Genomic DNA, 21,177 nt, shown 5'->3' with positions numbered 1-21,177 from the left:
ATCATATTTCTCTGATTCTAAGTTGTTTTGTTTTTTAAATTTTGGTACCTTTGAAATTAAAATGCATCTTACAATTGCTCTCAGAGAGGCTGCTGTTAAGACTTATTTTGTCAATGCCTGTGCAAACCTGGCAACAGCTGTTTCATACTGATGTCCTTTCACTAGATTTATTTATACAAAATACTATAACATGTTGAGTTTAATTGTTCAAAATGTTCAAAAAATTATACTATAATTAGGCAATAAAATGAAGTTATTGTGTATACAAAAAAGACATGAAAAGAGAGCAAAGGGTATGATTTGACATTAATGATACAACCATTCGTTACTGTAGAAATAATCACAATTTTATGTTTTATGGCAAGGCAACAGCTAACCGCTTTACAAAGTTGACAATGGGAGATACCCTCAAATAGAGGAAACTGAAATACATGCAAAAGACCTACCTACCATATGCCAATCAGTGCAAATAAAGACAAGAGTATCTGTCAAATCCCTTGGAAAAGATGAAAGAAATTCCAAGGCAATGAGAGTCTGGTACGGTTGATTCATACATCATGAATTAAAGTAGTAAGCTGCAATTTGAAAAAATATTTGGTATCTGAACTGAAGCTTCCAGAGGGACTGCAAGTGCTTTTACCAAGCACCAGACTAGTCTGCATGACCTGGGGCTTTGAGAACTTTCCCCACAATGAAAGGTAAATTTGATTTGCAAATTCATGAAAGAATCAAATGGTGGTAACAACCTTTCGGGCTTTCCACCTTTTGGCTCTGCTTAACACAAAGCCATTTTCCCCTGGACACCCCAAATGAAGATGAAAGATTGAGGTGGGTGTGTTTCCAGTTGATCTTTACCCCACGGGTGTACACCTTTGGGGGTTGTAAGGGAAAACCTACTAGACTTCATTAGTTCCTTGGCTTTGACTTCTTCCTTCCATCCACAAGGCCATGAAAACAAAAGCTCAAGTTCACCAGGAAAAGTAGTTTCCATTCTCCATCTACCTAAGTTCCTGTTTTCACTAAGATTTAGCCTCATAATGCCTTATCATCATCTTGCCAGCTTCTCAATGCTATTAAGATATTTCTTAAATTTTATTCAGAATTGTAAATGATTTTCAAAAGGGCTGGTCCAACAACCTAGCCTAATTTATTACCAAAAGCAAAGTCTAAACTAAGGTCACTTTTCCTTTGTACTTTTGGTCAGGATTTCTATGTGCCTGGAACATATTCTGTGGCTATTAAACTACTATTCATTCTTTAAAACCTTGACCAAATGCTATCTCTTTAATCAATCCCTGATGACTTCATTCATCTTCCCTAAGGTCTCACATCTAAGCCTACAATCTAAATGAGAAACTGACTCTAGTTGGAAAAGCATGCCCACAGATGAAGTCAGTCAATTAGAAGAGACAAAACTTTGATGAAAAGAAAACCTGTCACATCTTGAAAGGTTGGGAAGTCGTTTTAACGTAAATGAAAAAGCAATGCTCAAATAGATGTCTACATAAAAAATAGGCTTAGAATATACCAATCCCTAGAGAGAAGATTTCAAATTTTACTTTAGGTATTTCTTAAATTAAAAAAAAAAAAAAAACAAAACTCATCATTCAGATAACCAAGTTCTAGGTTTGATCAACATTACTGTAGAAAATTCACAGTTAAACTTAGCAATACTTGAAAGAGCCAACATATGGAACGTTTAAATGTTAGGTACAACATGACTTGCTGCATTAATTTTGTGTTCACCTTGGAGTTTCACACATGGTGGACAGCTAAAGAATGTCTGGCTCAGGTGTTTTTGGGAAATCAGTGAAGTGATCAAATGTACGGCTCTGGTATGGGATCCTAACAGCAGAAAAGGTTATATATATGTAGGGACTGGAAATACAAAGGAACTCTCTGTATTTTCTGTTCAATTTTGCTATGAATCTAAAACTGCTCTAAAAAATGAAGTTTATTTTTAAAAATTTTTAAAGAGGAAAATACGCAATTCAAGGGATAAAGACAGTAAATGACATCTGTATACAGCAGGTACCCAATAACTAGTTGAATTGGACTACAGTGAAATCTTTTTTTTTTTTTTTTTAAGATTTTATTTATTTATTTATTTGCCAGAGAGAGCATGCTCAAACAGGGAGAGCAGCAGGCAGAGGGAGTAGCTAACTCCTGCTAAGCAAGGAGACCGATGCAGGACTCGATCCCAGGATCCTGAGATTATGACCTGAGCTAAAGGCAGATGCTTAATGGACTGAGCCACCCAGGCTTCCCTGAATTCTTTTTTTTTTTTTTAAGACTTTATTTTTCGGGGCGCCTGGGTGGCACAGCGGTTAAGCGTCTGCCTTCGGCTCAGGGCGTGATCCTGGCGTTATGGGATCGAGCCCCACATCAGGCTCCTCCGCTATGAGCCTGCTTCTTCCTCTCCCACTCCCCCTGCTTGTGTTCCCTCTCTCACTGGCTGTCTCTATCTCTGTCGAATAAATAAATAAAATCTTTAAAAAAAAAAAAAAAAAAAGACTTTATTTTTCAAGTTTATTTTTTTTTAGTAATCTCTACACCCAACATGGAGCTCAAACTCAAGACCCTGAGATCAAGAGTTGCATGCTCGGGGCGCCTGGGTGGCGCAGTCGTTAAACGTCTGCCTTCGGCTCAGGGCGTGATCCCGGTGTTCCGGGATCGAGTCCCACATCGGGCTCCTCTGCTGGGAGCCTGCTTCTTCCTCTCCCACTCCCCCTGCTGTGTTCCCTCTCTCTCTGGCTGTCTCTCTGTCACATAAATAAAAATAAAATCTTTAAAAAAAAAAAAAAAGAGTTGCATGCTCTTCTGACTGAGCCAGCCAGGCACCCCTACCTACAGTGAATTCTTTTAAGAAAAGCCTACCACTGTGCATGTATTAACTAAATATAACATTGACACTTTTTCAATGGAGCTTAAAAACCTAAAGTTGAAGTTTCATGTCAGGCTGAAGTTTTTCAAATTTAATATCTTAATGATTTGTAGTAGTAAATGTTATTAATTTATAGACTTTTCAATCACACCCATAAAGTACTTTCACTGAAAATCTCTGAAAAATGAAATTTTTACTTTCGGCATGTCTATATTTTCTGTAAATTGTATCTTAAATTTCAAAAATTTTAATCCTAACATAAAACACTAGTACTTTTCTTAGAATACAAATCTAAATTAGAAAATTTATATATTTTTATCCCTAAAATGAAGTTCTTTCACTAAAAAACTGAAATATTTAAATTTATTTAAATTTTATATTTTGACAAAAATCCTAACTCAGAATTACTCAATAAAAAAGTATAAATTCACCTCACAATACCATAAATTAAAATAGTACCCATCTTTCCTACTATTTAAATGTTTAACGTCACGAAAAAGAATTTAACAGTTAAATATATCAAACAAAATTACATCTTTTTACAGAGGCTAACTGTGATCTCTTGGGAGAAACATATGGATCAGTTAATGCTTTGGTTCAATATGAATAGACATCTCTATGAGTTTGAATTTAAGTCACAAGACATAAATTAAAAGAAAATGTTGAAACACCCAAAGAACAAATAATCCAATCAAGAAATGGGCAGAAGACAAGAATAGACATTTCTCCAAAGAAGACATCCAAATGGCCAACACACACATGAAAAAGTGCTCAACATCACTGGGCATCAGGGAAATACAAATCAAAACCACAATGAGATACCACCTCACACCAGTCAGAAAGGCTAAAACTAACAAATAGGAAACGACAAATGTTGGCAAGGATGCGGAGAAAGGGGAACCCTCCTACACTCTTGGTGGGAATGCAAGCTGGTGCAGCCACTCTGGAAAACAGTATGGACGTTTCTCAAAAAGTTGAAAATAGAGCTACCCTACGACCCAGCAATTGCACTATTAGGTATTTACCCCAAAGATACAAAGGTAGTGATCGGAAAGGGCACCGGCACCCCAATGTTTATAGCAGCAATGTCTACAATAACCAAACTATGGAAAGAGCCCAGATGTCATCGACAGATGGAGATACACACACACACACACACACACACACACACACACACAATGGAATATTACACAGCCATCAAAAATTGAAATCTTGCCATTTGCAATGTAGATGGAACTAGAGGGTATTACGCTAAGTGATACAAGTCAATCAGTGAAAGACAATTACCATATAATCTCACTGATATGTGGAATTTAAGCAACAAAACAGAGGATCATAGGGGAAGAGAGGAAAAAATGAAACAAGACAAAACCAGAAAGGGAGACAAACCATAAAAGACTCTTAATCTTAGGAAACAAACAGGGTTGCTGGAGGGGAGAGGGGTGGGGGATGGGGTGGTTGGGGGATGGACATTGGGGAGGGTATGTGTTGTGGTGAGCACTGGGTGTTGTATAAGAGTGATGAATCACAGACCTGTATCCCTAAAACAAATAATATATTATGTTAATTAAAAAAAAACAAAAAAATTTAATCCAAAAAAAAAAAAAAAAGAAAGAAAGAAAAAAGAAAATGTTGATAATGCCTTAAATATAGGTAAGAACAAGTTACTTTCAATATTTTAAAAGAGAGTATAGTCCAGGGGCGCCTGGGTAGCTCAACCAGTTAAGAGTCTGTCTCTTGATTTAGCTCAGGTCATGATCTCAGGGTTGTGAGACTGAGGCCCATGTCAGGCTTGGTGTTGGGTATGGAGCCTGCTTAAGATTTTCTCTCTTTCTCCCCTCCCTCTGCCCCTCCGCCCTCCCACTGCCGTCACTGGCCCCCACACACACTCTATTAAAAAAAAAAAGTTTTAAAAAACAGTATAGTACATATAAATATATTTAAGGGCAGAGCTCCCTGTTTTCCTTATTGAAAAACAAATGGCACATTATAAAGTGATTTCCATTCTTTTCAGTAAAAGCTGAGGAAAAGATAAGGAAATCAGTGCTGCTAACTCTTGTATGAATTTTGACATCATCAAAGGGTTGATTTATAGTTATGGCAGATTCTAGTCATTTCAGATAGTTACCCACATCTTAATGGATTTTGAATGACCAGAATAAAATTTTCAGAAAAAATAAATTCCATTTTCACAAAATAAATCAAAAGTGTTTGTCAAGGGGCACCTGGGTGGCACAGCGGTTAAGCGTCTGCCTTCGGCTCAGGGCATGATCCCGGCGTTCTGGGATCGAGCCCCACATCAGGCTCCTCTGCTATGAGCCTGCTTCTTCCTCTCCCACTCCCCCTGCTTGTGTTTCCTCTCCCGCTGGCTGTCTCTATCTCTGTCAAATAAATAAATAAAATCTTTAAAAAAAAAAAAAAAAAGTGTTTGTCAAAACCAAAACAGAAAAAGCAAGTTAGGTAGGCCAAACACTTAAATTCATATACTACAGGGCACTGAACTTTGATCTATAAGCATTATATTTTACATATTTTAAAATGAAGGACTACTGAGAATTAAGTGCAGCACCTGATTCCAAATGTACCTACTTACAATTCGTAATGATTCTAATAAAGAACATTTAAAATGGCAACCACTAACTACCAATGATAAAGGAAGTTATGATTTTTTTTCATAACTTTTTCAACTTTAATATTCTTCTGGAACTTAGGAATAGTCTAATTACCCATATCTTTTTTTTTATTTTAAAGATTTTATTTATTTATTTAACAGAGATAGAGACAGCCAGCGAGAGAGGGAACACAAGCAGGGAGAGTGGGAGAGGAGAAGCAGGCTCATAGCGGAGGAGTCTGATGTGGGGCTCGATCCCATAACACCGGGATCACACCCTGAGCTGAAGGCAGACGCTTAACGACTGTGCCACCCAGGCGCCCCTAATTACCCATGTCTTAACAAGTACACACATAAAACTATTCTAAGTAGTTTTATAATATATTGTAAAAGTAGCAAGCCTGCATTAGAAATATCAACAGGATACCTAAGAAAAAAATGAATTAAGTAAAATATCTATCATTTACCATAAATCTGATTTATGAGTTAAAGGGATTATACATATACATGTCTTAGTCCCCATGTCTGAAGCTAACCTAATAGAAAACTCCAGGCTTTTTCCCCCTGAAGTGAAGGGGAAGACAAGTATGTTTTTTATTTCAAATGCTACAGAACATCACATTGGAGTTATTAGACAATATAGTTAGACAAGAGAAAATAAGCGAAGGCAGAAGAATTAGAAAGTGGACTTCCCATAGGCAGGAAACCAGATGAGTTGTTCAGTCGTAAGAAAGTATAGTCTCCAATGCCCTCCTCAGATGTACCAAAAAATAATGAGAGAAAAAGAACTGCTAAGAATATGCAGTCAAGAGCAATAAAGAACAGTGGCCTGTGTAGCTACTCCCAAGGAAAAGAACCATGGAACATTCCTTCTCTGAAAGTAGAGGGATCAGGCAACATTTGCCCAGTTTTCAGAATTGCTATGGACCAAAGCCTCCTACATGCCTCCCATTCTTTCTTTTTCAAGAGTCTTTATTGTGGCATTCCCATCTCAGTTTCATCACAATATGTTGAGTTTGTAGGGGCCAAAGATCAACAGTGTCTTCTGAGGTCACAGGTCTCGGTATGAGTAAAAACCACAACTGGACCTGATATATATTACAAGATCTTGGGTTTCAACTGATACCATGATTGGATGAGACTTCTGGAGTTCTTATAATGGACATGAAGTAGATTTTGTATATGGGAGATAGATGAATAATTGTAACCAAGAAATCAGAATGTGGTGGACTGGATTCCTGGTCCCAAATTTCACACCCTTGTAGTAAATCTGCCAAGCAATTTTACAATAGGGAAAGGAAGCTGTAGAAAAGGTAAGGTAGCAGCAGTATGTCAGATACCGATCAAGGCTTGTGTTTCTAAAACATGTCCAAGAACCCTGGGAGTTACTGAAATATTTCTGGGTCCGTAAGTGTCATATAAAAGTTCATACTCACATTTCCATTAATTTTCAAATTAATTTAAGTATATTAAAGTTGATTACCTTGTAACTAGTACTCAATTTCAGTGGTCACATTTGCACTGCTACCAATGATCATCAGTGACTATTCAATTTGTAGAGCTCTATTTTTCAAATTACAGATGGATTCTTGGCAATCAGAAAATTTTCAGCTGTTCCAGAGTAGTGCCACACAAAGTGTGGTACAGAGCAACAAAGGTCCCTTGGCCAGAGAAGTACAAAAATTAAAAGTAAATATTTTCAAACTTTAAAAGCAGCAGTTTGGCAGTAATTTTAAACCTGCTACATTTAATTTAAAAATTAATGAAGCAAGGATTTGTATTTTTAACATCTTTTTTCCCACTTGTTGTAGAATTACTTTGCTGAAGCCACCAAATAATCTCTTTTCTAAAAAATGATTTAGTTGAGAGAGAGAGAGAGAGAGAGAGAGAGAAAGTGGGTCAGGAGGGGGAGGCAGAGGGAGAGAACGAGAAGCAGACTCCCTGCTGAGCACAGAGTCCTAGGTGAGGTTCGGTCTTAACCCTGAGATCACTACCGCCACCCAGGCATCCCACCAATAATCTCTTAACTCTCAATTCCAATATATGCTCCATAATGCTCTTCTTTATTGCCATACTGAATTTGACAATACTGACTACTCCCTTCCTTATGAAAGCCCTCTACTTGAGACAACTACTCACTCCTGGATGTCCTCCCATTCAAACTCCTTACAAACTTTTCTATCCTCCTCTTAAATGATAATGTTCCCGAGGCCTCCCTATAACCTTCTCTTCTTACTTTCATATAACTCTTCAGTAATTGCCAATAAAACCTGAATCTGCCAATAAAAAAAAACAACTGAGAATTATTTTAGACTGTTATTTTCCACTCATGCTCCTATCTAGACATTTAAGTACTACTTTCTACCAGGGAAGTTTAAATTTTGATATTCAAAAGAAAAGAATAAGAGATATTCTTCCATCTTAACAACTTTTTAGAGTGGTGCATAAGCTCCTCAAGCCAAACCACAAAGGTAATATTCCTTTCCTAAAGGCTACTTCCATGTCTATTGATATAAAATATTCATTTCTTGCTTTCACATCTAACTTCCTAAAATAAACAGGTAACCACTACTACTGAGCTGCTAGCAATTTTTTTGTTTTGCTTCAAGTCAAACATTACTTTCCTTATCCACAAAGTCATTATTAAGCCACAGAAAATTAAGAGCCATTTTACACTTTGCACATACCAGAGACTTATTAAATGTAGGTTAAATTATAAGGGCTGATGTATATTGAGGCATCTTACTAAAAGCTTCACTTCGGATTATAATTAAATTATAATTTTCTCATTGGAAGAGTTTATGTTCATTCCATTTTTTTCCAAATCTATATATAAAAAAAGGTTCTTGACTTTTTAACTGAATAAAACAACTCTAAATTCTATTTTCTTTATGAAGCAAAACTTTTATTCTGAAAAGGAAGTTTACTCTGAGCTCATTGCAAAACTATCTATTTCAGTCATATTCCAGATTTAGCAGGACAAAGGGCAACAGCAGGAAATGGAGCATCACCAAGGTCCAAAACAAACTTGGTTTAGGGTAAAAAAAACACAAACAAAAAAAAAACCACCTCATATTATTAGGATAATTAAGCACTATGCTTGAAAGAAAAATAAACAGATTATAAATTAAGACATTGATGAGCACCGCTTCATCACTAGATAAAAAGATGAGAATATTGTTGTTATATTAAATAAAGGCAAAAATGGAAAAAATGATACACACTATCAAGCTCATACATGTACTTTAAAACTACTAATAAAGATAACATTTTCTATTTCTTACCCTTACAGTGCATTTAAATATAATCAATTCATCTTTTCTCAACAACTTTGAAATGCAAAAACAGTTATTTTGTGTTCCATTTCACAGATGAGAAAACTGTTAACATGAAGCAATTATGTAACCTCTTCAGGTCCTTCCTTAAGCTCAGACGCAAAACTGGGCCTAAATCTTGGCTCTAATTCTGTAGCTCCACAAAACTTTTTAGTGTTAAATGAGTATAAAACAAAAAAAAAAAGAAAAAAAAGCAAATGACAAAAATGAACCAAAAATTTCAACCCACATTGTCACATTTCAAATGTCATGATGCTTTTGAGTCACCTTGTATCTTTTTAGTGAGTTCATGCATTTGATACTTTCCACTACACAGAACAAAAATAACTTAATCTTATCTAAGAATTTGAGAGGCTCAGTTTCTCTTCTGCATATTCTGGTGATCAACTATAGCACTTCCAAAAGGCTAAATGTGGAACAGAAATATATCCTAATGCCTATCCAAGGGGAGCCGAGAGAGGGACTTTATGATACATATATGTCTTGCTACTTGCAATATATGAATTCCAAAAAGTTCTATGATAATGTAGAGACGAAAACTGTTCTCAGCACTGTCTCTCTTACCATAAGCACATTATGAAAAAAAAAATGTCAAAGGATACAGGGAACAACATGGTGCCTACTACAGATAATATGAACTAAAATCTTCAGATATTAGAAAGTAAATCAATTTGCCTTTAATACTTAAGAAAAATATGCTCAGACAAGAAGTAGTTAACTACTAAACTAAAATCCATGAGACATGGTTAAACCTGTTCACATTAATGTTTAACTTACAAGGGCTATATGAAATGCACGGTTAATAAAATCCTTGACCCTGGGTGGGTATGACCATTTGGAGGTAAGAAAAGTTCAGACTACATAATCTAGTGAAATTATCTGTGGAAAGCAGGAATGCTGGATGTTCAGAAATCATCCTACCTATATTATGTAATAATAACTACATGACGTTAACAAATAACCTGCTAAGAAGACGCATGTTCCTAACAATGCAATTAAATCCTATTCCTAGAAGGAGAAAGTGAAAAATTAGACCTGAAAAGTTTGGTTAGAAAAATAAACTGCCAAGTTTTTTATCCAAATTTTCAAATATCAAATTTAATATGTGGGAAGCCATCTGCTAAAAACGGAAACCAGTAATGTATTTTAATTGTACTTGAGTTTATTCACTAGCATTTAGGCTTACAATCAAAGCCGGAACAATAAAACATATTTATATATTCTCTTTTCTTTTGCCTACCTAAACAGTATGACCCAAGGATTATTTCTGATATTACCCTACTTAAACACCTACTAAATTTTGTAATTCTCAATGGTAACTTTTAAAACATCACATTACATAGAAACCCTAGAATAACACCTTAATATTGATCTATGGCTAATACACTGTGGAATACCTATGCTGGTTAAGCATTGTGGCAAATACAGAGGATGTCCTAATCTTACCACGCTGAAGCAGACTTTCAAAAATCTTGGAAGTCATCTTCTTTAATCAAGTATGTATACAACGTTTGGTATGTATAGCACACCAACTAGGTCAGCAAAATGGTAGACAATATTTAAATTTTAATCATTAAAGATGAACTTGAGGGGCACCTGGGTCAGTTAAGCGTCTGACATCACCTCAGGTCAGGATCCTGGGATCCAGCCCCACACCTCGCGCCCTGCTCAGCTGGGAGCCTGCTTCTCCCTCTCCCTCTGCCTGCCACTCCCCCTGCTTGTGCTCTCTCCCTCTCTCTCTCTGTCAAATAAATAAATAAAATCTTTAAAAAAAAAAAAAAAAAGACGAACCTGGTACTTAAGAAAAGTAACTGGTCACCTTAGGAGGATGCTAGCAAATCATTATTCTGAAAACAAAGAGAAAGAATCAAATATTTTTCTGCCTGCCTACCCTTTAAGGAACTGTCAAACAGCTGATGAGGGGACACTTGCCTATGTATGTTTCATTAATAAAGAAATGATAGAATTGGAATATCACGGTTTTGCAAACTCCTAATGAAATACTTAATACATGTAGGTAAAACTCACTGATAATGGAGACACATAAATTATTCTAGGCTTCTGCCACCAAATAGAACATGAATCAGCCAAGTCTCTAGATCTGCCAGTTTGCAGACACCAGGACAGAAAACAATTAATTAAAATCAAGGAATTAAACCAGCAAAACCCTGACTGAGGAAAACTCTAATGTCAAAACCTGGTTTCTTCAACAAATAAATAGAAGGAATAAAAAGTATGGTGAGGGAGAACCTATAGGTTAAAAGATTCAACAGACATTTTCAAAAAAATATGATGTGTATACTTTGTTTAAATATTGAATCAAACAGCAAGAAAATAAGAGCATTTATAATACTACCAGAAAAGTTTGAATACTGACAGATATTTGATGATTCAAAGAATTATCGTATTGTGATTATGCTTTTAAGAAGAGTTCTTGTTTTATAGATATACTTTTAAATACTTATAGATAAGATTATGTTGTCTAGCATTTGCTTTAAAACAATGCAGGGGTAATGGAGGGTTATAGATGAAACACTACTGAACATGAATTGGACTGAAGCAGGAGGACAGATACAAAAGGGTTCGCTGTATTATCTTCTCTATTTATGACCACTTGAAATTTTCCATAAGGAAAAGCTTAAAAAAGAAGATGAACTAAAAAGGTCTATATGACAATCATAAGCATAAGGACAAAATAAATGCACGTCTCTCAGAGGTCAAAACAAATGAAAATCGTAATGGTGAGTTAGACAAGCTTTCTCTCTATACACACACATACATGTGAACACACACACTCTTACATGAAATATGAGAAAATGTGAGACCCAAAGAGGTTAAGTCTTGCTCAAGGTCACAAAATAAAACAGGAGCAGAGCCAAAACTAGACTTTACAATTATAACCCCACAAAGAAGTCTAAGTTGGAGCTAAGTTAAAAGATCCGTGCAATCCTGAAGTAGTCTGATGGCCCACCAAAGGTGTAAAAAAAGGTCTTAAAAGTTAGGTGAAAAAAAGAGTATAGAGAACTGGATATTCGGTAATCATACTCACCAGGGAGCAGAAGTGTTAAATCTATGATATATATTTGGAAACTACTTGAATTCAAGGTGTTTGTAGAAAAGAAAGTTGTCCGGCTTACAAGCTTACACACGAACTGATGAACATAAAATCATTATTTTAATAACAATTTTTGAAAAGTTAAAAACTTTAAATCTTATTAAGTGCACAACTGATTTAAATCTTAAACATAAAAATGGGATTTATAAAAAAAAAGGGGGGGGGGAATTATCTCCTGTCCAAAAATAGGCTTTAAAATTTGACCATGAAGGGTCGTCATTATTTACTTAGACATCTTCATAATAAGGTAAGGATTCATATTTATATTAAAAGTCATCAAGAGTACAACTCTGGGTATGCCAACAAACTATACTTTTTTTTTTTTTTTTAAGATTTTATTTTTAAGTAATCTCTACACCCAATGCGGGGCTCAAACTCACAACCCGGAGATTACGAGTCGCATGCTCTACCAACTGAGCCAGCCAGGTGCCCCTATACTATCTTTTCAATAAGCACAATGACAAATAAAACAAGAACTCCACCTACAAGCAACATAACTAATTAATAAGACAATGTAACCCAATTTATCTTTTGTCATCCTGAAAATGTAAAACCTAGTAAGTTTAATGTATTTTTAAATAAATCATTTTTAAACTAAAGTGTATTTTAATTTTTGGCTGACATGTGTTAGTGACTATTTTCAAAAGTGGTGAATTAGATTCCTTTTTTATTAGAAGAGTGGTCTATTTTTAAAAAGACACTTCTGGCATTAAATTACACACGACTAAAAAAGCTATTTTAAAAATCCATATCAAACATTTCAAAGTAGATGTCCTTCAGTAATTGTAAGACCTACCAAACCAGGAAGTCAAAGAAAATTCCAGTGTGACCTCTAAAATTTAGTTTCAGAGATAACTGAGATCGTTTGTTAAAGAATAACTTGTTCTTTAAAAAGCTGAATGAAAAAGGAGCCCAAAGGGATAATGCAGAAACAGAAGCTGAGACTTGAGAACTTCACCACAGACTTAAAGTAACTCAAGTAGTAAATTAGAGATCTCTGACCCTCTCCAATACTTTAGGTAACGTAGCTCCTCTCTTGAAAAACATGTTAAGTAGTATCCTTCTCCTCCAATAACATAAAATCAAAGCTAACATGTAAAAAGTCACATAAAGACAAACACAAAAAATTATTTTTGAATACGAAAGTAAAAATATGAAGAAGTCATAATGGATAAAAGCGTGGACTTGACTCAGGTGGCTCTGCTTCTCAATAGCCCTGTTAGCCTCTGCATCAATCTTCTCATCAGCAAAAGGGGATAATTACAATATCCATCTCACAGGATTGTTTGTGAGGGTCAAATGAGACAATACTCATAAGGTGCTATGATCACAGTAAGCTTACAGTAACCACCTCAAATCAATAACATCTTTAACTAAGCAATAACCTTTTTAAAGCTAATTAAAAGGCTAATTATAGGAAAAATACTGAATGCTCTTCTCATAAAAATATCTCTATCTCATCCTCAATTTGTGGGAGAAAAAGAAAAGCACATAAACAAATATTTTATTTTTCTCCTAAAGTCATAATACTACTTATATAATTTGGGGATCACTTAAGAAAAGGATCAAAACCATACCTACAGGTTTTAAAAATGTGTCAATATTGTGTATGTGTTCAAACCTGGGAAAGTGGAAAACAGAAAATTCCATGTTTTTACATTTTGGGTCATTACTATGAATAAAAATATGCTACTATCCATTAAATAAAATAAGGCCAGTCACAAAACTTTATAACAAAGTATTTTAAAACTTAAAAATAAAAAGGAAAGCAATTACCTTTGTACAATAAAGCATCCAAAGTTCAAAGAGCCTCTCTCTGGATGCCATTCTGGCTTTCACTCTGGCACTTTAATTTTTCCTCAAAAAAAAAAATTATGTTTCAAAACCACAGCATGTTCATTTTATTTTCCAAGTTTTTCAGCCGTTACAGTAAAGCTCAAAGCAGTAGGGAAAACAAAAAGAAGTGAAACAAATGGACTGTCTTCTGGTCAATAAAATTCAGTTCAAGCAGTTACTCCAACTTATCTTCATCAGTGGTAGTTGGGCGATTAAATAAATCTGTTAAAGAGAAAAATACGCAAAGGTTCGCTAGAAACAGAGATCATATTAAAAATTTTAGATTTGTCAGAACTATAGATTCATCTACTTCACTTCCCGCAAACAACCAGCTAAGCTTTTACAGTGATTGAGTTCATAAAAACTAGTGCTTTGGAAAACATGACAGCTAACACAATATTTCACATCAATATAAAGTTAGAATTCTCTAGGACAGACCCTGAAAGATGAGTATCCGTAACCAAAAATGCGTCCCGTTGCCACTCATTTTCTATAAACATTAAGAAAGCCACACTCACTAGTGCTATATTTCAAAGACAAAGAATCCCTTAGAATTTTCTAGTCTGCTTCTTAAAACTTGTTGGGAATGTTTGTCGTTGAGTTGCAGAGAAGGGCGTGGGGAGGAGGGTGAAGAATTCCTGGTTTGTTTATTTCAACAATACTCAGAGAGTGAAAGCTGACCAGCCCACCTGGCCTCTCTACCTCTCCATCCGGGAAGAAGAAAGGAGCACGCACGTACCAGCACGGAAAACACCCCGAGAAAGGCTCCAAGTGTTTTCAGGGATCTTTAAATTTCCTTCTCGCAACCCAGACAAACCAAAACAGAGGCAAACCTAAGGTGTGCCAAGCTGCCAAAAGAAGCTTTGGAAATGGGGCAACGCGAGCTCGGCATCCTCCAACCCGCTATCCACGCCCGGCCGACAGCCCTAGGACACACCCGGGTCAACCTCGCCCCCTCACAGCCTCCCTAGACTTTACAGAGCGTTCCCCCACCACGTACCCCGGGCCCTCCCACGTCTGCCACGCGGCCCCTTCTTCCCTACGACCCGCTCCCCTCACCGCGCTCACGTTGGGGGCTGTGCCAAGGCCACTAGGCCGACGTCTAACTTCCTTCCCTCGCCCCCTTCCCCAGCCGAAGCCCCGTGTCACCTCGCAGCAGGACAGGCGGGCGGGAGAGGGAGGCGGGGCGGCGACGGCGCGAGGCGGGGAGCAAGGGCCTGGAGGAGCCAAGGGCGGGGCTGTCCTCTCTGCTAATCACTCCGGCCTCTGAGGTTTTACCCGGCCCCGGGGCAGGAACTGTTCATTGGTCGCACAGGCTGGAAGGGGGCGGGACGACTTGAAGACCCTCCCCAGCATTCCTGCGCAGTCGCAGTCGACAGTGCTCCCGAAGATTCGGGGACTGGCGCCAGCTGGGGCGTTCCAGTCAGTCTTACCCGGACTGGACGTGTAGGATGACCGACGTGCTGACGTTATTACCCCACCACTACTGGGGACGGCAGCATTTAGCTGAGGGCGTCATTTCCGGGATTCATCTGAGGGCGGAGAATGCTGGAGTGCTAACTAAAGGGGATTTTGTCTTGATTTTTTGTAAAAGGGGATTGGTTTTGGGCGCGTATACTAATGTGAAAACAAAACAAAAGCAAAAGTCCTTTTCCCCTAATCGCGTTTGTGCCTTCTACTTTCGCAGTTGCGAAATGTCCAATCCAAAGGGATTATTTTGACAATACTAAAGGCTTCATAGGGTTTTTGCTTCTTCAGAACAAAAAGCAAAGACTGCATTGACTAGATACAGACAACTTTCAGGAGATATTTGTCTAAAGGGGTTGGGAAGACACATAGATTAATCACTTCTGGTGCACCTAAACATTTTTAAAACTTTGTATTATGAAAAATGTCAACCATATACAAAAGTAAGCTAGTGTAATGAAACTCCACATACCATCACCCGTCTTCAAAGATTACGAACTAATGTCCTATCTCAACTATACCAAAACTTGGCAAATTGTAAACAGCCGTGTTGCTTGGTACGCATTTAAAAATTAATATAAGAATAATATTTAGTGATACTTGAAAATTAGGTGAAATCCAAGTTTTAGAGTCATAAAGTTTGTTGGATCACAGCCATGCCCATTCGTTTACTCTTTTTATACATCGCCGCCATGACCACTCTGATGTGAGTTACCACTAAACCTTTTCTAGGTTATTATGATAGCCTCTGCCTATGTACTCTCCCCACCCAAGGATTTCCCAGCACAGTAAGCAAAGTGTTCTTTTAACATAGAAATAAGATGTCTCTCCTCTGCTAAAAACTCTCCAGTAGTTTCCCATCCAGCTTAAAACAGTGAGCAAGGACCTGTGTTTTCCTCCCACACTTAGCTGTAACTTATCCCAACTATTCTGGCCTTTCCTTATTATCAGTCCAGATGAATGGCTTCCTTGCTGCTCCTAAAATTCACAAAGCATACTCCATTTTCAGTGATTATTACATAAGCTGTCCCTCTACCTGGAATGCTCCTTCCCCAAATGTCCACACACAGTCTTCAAGTCTCTGCTGAAGAATCACCTTTTCCGTGGTAAAATCTGAATGTGCGTCCTCCCAAAATTTGTATGTTGACATCCAAACACGGAAGGTGATGGTAATAGGAGGTAGGGCCTTTGAAAATAGATCCTGAGGGAGGACCCGTTATGAATGGGATTAGTATTCTTATGAAATCGATTTCAGAAAGCTCGGTATCCCTTTGCACTATGTGAGAATACAAGAAGTCTGGGACCCCGTGGAAGATGGCATTCACATAACCACCCTATCTTGGACTTCCAGCCTACAGAACTTAAAAAACATTTTTTTTGGTTTGTTTGTAATCTATCCGGTCTGTGGTATTGTTATAGCAGCCCAAACATTTAAGACATCAGTAAAGCATTCCTCATATTTTTTTTTAGAAAATAGCATCCCTTCTTCTCCCTTACTCTATTTTTCACTGTAGCACTTCAGAACCGACATAAAATTTCTTTGTCTATTGTGAATTCCCCCTAGTAAAATGTGAGCACTCTTAAAACGGGGACTTTATTCACTGGTATATACGTTCAGGTCCTTGCATAGTGTCTTATACACAATAGGAGCCCAATAAATATTTGCAGACTATAAAATGAAATTATCTGTTTCACTATATGTCTGTGTATTATTCCAAATCCCTTCTTGAGTCTGTCAATTTCTGCTGCATTTAGATGACATGTAGGTGTCAGCAAGATGCCAACAAGTGTTCCACTGCTGAGACTTCTGACAGCTCCCTGGAGTGGGTTATAAGCTTTGGTTTTATGAGTGGGTCCTTAATAAATACTTAGGTGTCTCCACCAATGAAGCTATAACCGCTTCATCTTCAGATATACCTCAAGGCAAACACATTTGCCACCTGGATAACACATTCTCTTACTAAGACTGTTAGTTGCCTTCTGAAACAACATGGCCTTGTTATGTTAAAATCATGTTTCTGGCCTGATTTTCATGACAAAAGGTGTTAACCTTAAAAAGAAAGCCAGCAAAAATGACTTTATCTGGGAATAACAGAATTGCAATTCAGAACATGCACTCTAAGGCAAAACCACAGGCAAATCCAACAAACAAAGGAGAGGTACATTATTTTATGGAGCAGAAGGAGGAAGTTGGAAGGGATTGTTCTGAATGAAAGCCCATTGGAAAAAGGCATGAGTTCTGCATGACGATGGTTTCTCACTGGCTGAGTTGTAGGGGTAGTAGATTACTTGTAGAAGATGCATTGTACCTCTTTCCCTATTGGGGACTGTAATTGATGATTCTTCCCTGTTTAAGATTCTTCTGTTGGGGTCTGTAATTGACAACTTTTCCGGTAATTGATGTTGAGTGGTACTAAAGGCTCCCACTTCTAACCTCCCTTTCTATCCTTCCTACTCTACTGTAGTGAGGATTATCTTTATTTTCAAAAGGCTTACTCGTGAATTGAAATGGCCCTGCCTAAATCCACTGGATGCTTCTGTGTTCAAATAGTTCTCATCTGATGACAGAGTTTGGAGTTTCAATTCACTTCACCTATATAACCTTAGATTGTTACTAAATTAATTAACAACGCAAATTACATCTACCAAGACTATTGGATAACTTATGTAAATCAGACAGAGCATTATCACCCGAGAAAGAATTACATAAAGAGGTAAATTATAGGGGCACCTGGGTGACTCAGTGGTTAAGAGTCTGCCTTCGGCGTAGGTCATTATCTCAGGGTCCTGGGATGGAGCCCTGCATTGGGCTCCTTGCTCAGCAGGGAGCCTGCTTCTCCCTCTCCCTCTGCTGCTCCCCCCTTTTTTTTTTAAGATTTTTTAAAAATTTATTTATTTGACAGAGATAGAGACAGCCTGCGAGAGAGGGAACACAAGCAGGGGGAGTGGGAGAGGAAGAAGCAGGCTCATAGCTGAGGAGCCTGATGTGGGGCTCCATCCCATAACGCCGGGATCACGCCCAGAGCCAAAGGCAGACGCTTAACAACTGCGCCACCCAGGTGCCCCTGATCCTCCTTCTTGTGTTCTCTCTCTCTTTCTGTCAAATGAATAAATAAAATATTTTTTAAAAAGAAAAGAAGCCTCTTCCTTTAAAAAAAAAAAAAAAAAAAAAAGAGGTAAATTATAATCTTGAGATTGCATTTTCACCATGATTCAGAGCCAGTGAAATTAAGAAGATTATCTTGATAGGTAGTGATATCTTGTAAAAAAAACCTGCAATCATTCCCATTATGGACAACTTGCCAATTGAAGCAGATTCTCAACTGTGCTAGATAGAACAGAGTGTCACTTAGACAGAGTTGGAGACATATAAACAAGTTTATGCTCTAAACTTCCCCTTTCATAAATTCTGCCTTGCCCACTTCCCTTCAATCCATACCTTTTCAGTTAGCGTGGCTACAGGCTTGTTGATTTTGTTTTTGGTTTTATTGATTCTCAGTATTGTTTTCCTGTTTTCAAATTCATTGATTTCTGCTCTAATTTTTTTCCTGCTATTCTTTCTCTAGTTTCCTAAGACGAAAGTTTAGATGAATGATTTAAAATTTTTCTTCTATTCTAATGCATTCAATGCTATGAATTTCCCTCTAGCACAGACTTTGCTGCACCTCACAAGTTTTTGTAGTTTTTTAAAGATTTTACTTATTTATTTGACACACAGAGAGACAGCACGAGCAGGGAGGAGGGGGAAAGGAGAAGCAAGCTCCCTGCTGAGCAGGGAGCCCAATGTGGGCCAGGGATCATGACATGAGCCAAAGGCAGATGTCAGACGCTTAACGGATTGAGCCACCCATGCACCCCCACACCTCACAAGTTTTAATAAGTTGTATTTACATTTTCATTTAGTTTAAAATATGTTTTAATTTTTCATGGAATTTCTTCTTTGACCATATATTATTTAGAAGTGTGTTGTTTAGGGGCATCTAGGTGGCTCAGTTAAGTGTCTGCCTTCGGCTCAGGTCATGATCTCAAGGTCCTGGGACCCAGCCCCAGGTCTGGCTCCCTGCTCAGCAGGGAGTCCACTTCTTTCTCTCCCCTGCCCCTCCCCCTGCTTTTGTATCTTGCAACTTTACTGAATTCATTTATCAGTTCTAGTAGTTCTTTTGGTGGAGTCTTTTGGGTTTTCTATATATAGTATCATTTCATCTGCAATAGTGAATGTTTTACTTCTCCATTAATGATTTGGATGCCTTTTATTTCTTTCTGTTGTCTGATGGCTGTGGCTAGGATTTCCAGTACTATGTTCAATAAAAGTGGTGAGAATGGACATTCTTGTCTTGTTCCTGACCTTAGGGGAAAAGCCCCCAGTTTTGCCCCTAATTTCTGTTCTTTTAAATTTGTGAAGGTGTGTTTTATGGCTCAGAATGGGGTCTGTCTTGGTGACTTTTCCATGTAAACTTAAGAAGAATATGCATTCTGCTGTTGCTGTGTGAAGCAGTTGATAGACATCAACTATATACAATATGATTAATGGTGATATTGAGTTCAACTGTGTCCTTATGCCTGCCTGCTGGATTGGTCCATTTTTTTATATAGTTGGAGCAGATTCATCTATTTATCCTTGCAGTTCTACCAGTTTTTCCTCACGTAATTTGATGTTTTCTTGTCAAGAACACACACATTAAGAATTTATTTATTTTTTAATTAATTAGTTAATTTATTTATTTAAAGTAGGCTCCATGCCCAATGCGGGGCTTGACCTCACAAACCCGTGATCAAGAGTTGCGTGCTCTACTGACAGAGCCAGCCAGGCACCCCAAGAATTTGTATATCCTCTTGGGTAATTGGCCCCTTTATCATTATGTAATGCCCCTCTTTATCTCTGATAAATTTCCTTGCCCTGAAGTCTGCTCTGTCTGAGGTTAATATAGCTATTCCTGCCTTCTTTTGATTAGTGTTAGGATGGTTTATCTTTCTCTGCCCATCTATTTTTCATCAATATGTGTCTTATATTTAAAGTTGGTTTCTTGTAGACAACCTATAATCGAGTCTTATTTTTTGATCCACTTTGACAATCTCTGTCTTTTAAATAGTGTATTTAAATCATGGGTCTTCAAAGTGATTATTGATATAGTTGTACTAATATGTACCATATTTATTACTGGTTTCTATTCATTGCCCTTATTCTATGTTCCTATTTTTTTCTTCCACACATTTTATATAATATCACTTCCTCTTCTCTCTTTGCTTTTTTTTCGTGGTTGCCTAGAATTTGCAATATACTTTTACAACTCATCCAAATCCACTTTTAAGTAACCCTATACTGCTTCACAGATATTGTGAGAGCCTTATAATAACAAAATATTTCCTAATTCCTCCCTCCATCCTTGTATCATTGCCGCCATTCATTTCACCTATACATAAGCATGTATATGCCTATATTCATAAACATACATAATTGAATAGTGTTGCTATTATTATCTTAAATAATTGTTAGAGCATTTAAAAATAAGAAAAATGGGAAAAGGTTTTATTTTACCTTCACTTATTCTTTCTCTAATGCTCTTCTTTTCTTTGTGTGGATTTGAGTTGATGACCTATATCTTTTTTCTTCTCTCTGAAGTACAATTTTTTTTTTTTTTTTGAGAGAGAGAGAGAGCGTGCATGCACAAGCTGGGAGGAGGGGCAGAGGGAGAGAGAGAGGGAACCTTAAGCATGCTCCATACCCAGCATGGAACGTGACATGGGGCTCAGTCTAACAACCCTGAGATCATGACCTAAGCCAAAATCAAGAGTCAGACACTTAACCGACTGAGGCACCCAGGTGCCCCTCTGAAGAACTTCTAACATTTCTTGCAAGGCAAGAATTTCCCTTAATTTTTTGTTATTTATTTATGTATTTATTTTGTCTAAGAAAGTCTTTATTTCCATC

General features: G+C 37.3%; 2 protein-coding genes across 18 annotated transcripts in view; both read right to left on the bottom strand.

Moving 5' to 3' along the window:
• The window catches only part of NBEAL1 (neurobeachin like 1), a 190,214-nt gene extending 176,403 nt beyond the window's left edge, over window positions 1-13,811 (bottom strand). For 4 of the 7 annotated variants that reach the window (XR_008956279.1, XM_057304138.1, XM_057304144.1 and 1 more), the window contains exon 1: window positions 5,110-5,199. Coding sequence is in view for 5 of the 7 variants with exons in the window: in XM_057304138.1 (XP_057160121.1) it covers window positions 5,110-5,184 (75 nt within the window). In the remaining 2 variants the exon portion in view is untranslated. Of the gene's footprint in view, window positions 1-5,109; window positions 5,266-6,978; window positions 7,243-13,721 lie in introns of those variants that run through there. The other 3 variants (XM_044381252.3, XM_057304148.1, XM_057304135.1) reach the window with 3 other exon arrangements.
• CARF (calcium responsive transcription factor) overlaps window positions 11,866-21,177 on the bottom strand; it is a 100,681-nt gene continuing 91,369 nt past the window's right edge. For 9 of the 11 annotated variants that reach the window (XR_008956289.1, XR_008956282.1, XR_008956287.1 and 6 more), the window contains one exon: window positions 15,569-16,449. The gene's annotated coding sequence lies outside the window, so the exon portion shown is untranslated. Of the gene's footprint in view, window positions 14,004-14,849; window positions 16,450-21,177 lie in introns of those variants that run through there. The other 2 variants (XR_008956286.1, XR_008956283.1) reach the window with 2 other exon arrangements.

Source organism: Ursus arctos, unplaced genomic scaffold (genome assembly GCF_023065955.2).
Source record: "Ursus arctos isolate Adak ecotype North America unplaced genomic scaffold, UrsArc2.0 scaffold_1, whole genome shotgun sequence".
Taxonomy (NCBI): Eukaryota; Metazoa; Chordata; class Mammalia; order Carnivora; family Ursidae; genus Ursus; species Ursus arctos.
This window is presented reverse-complemented; position numbering and strand designations above follow the sequence as displayed.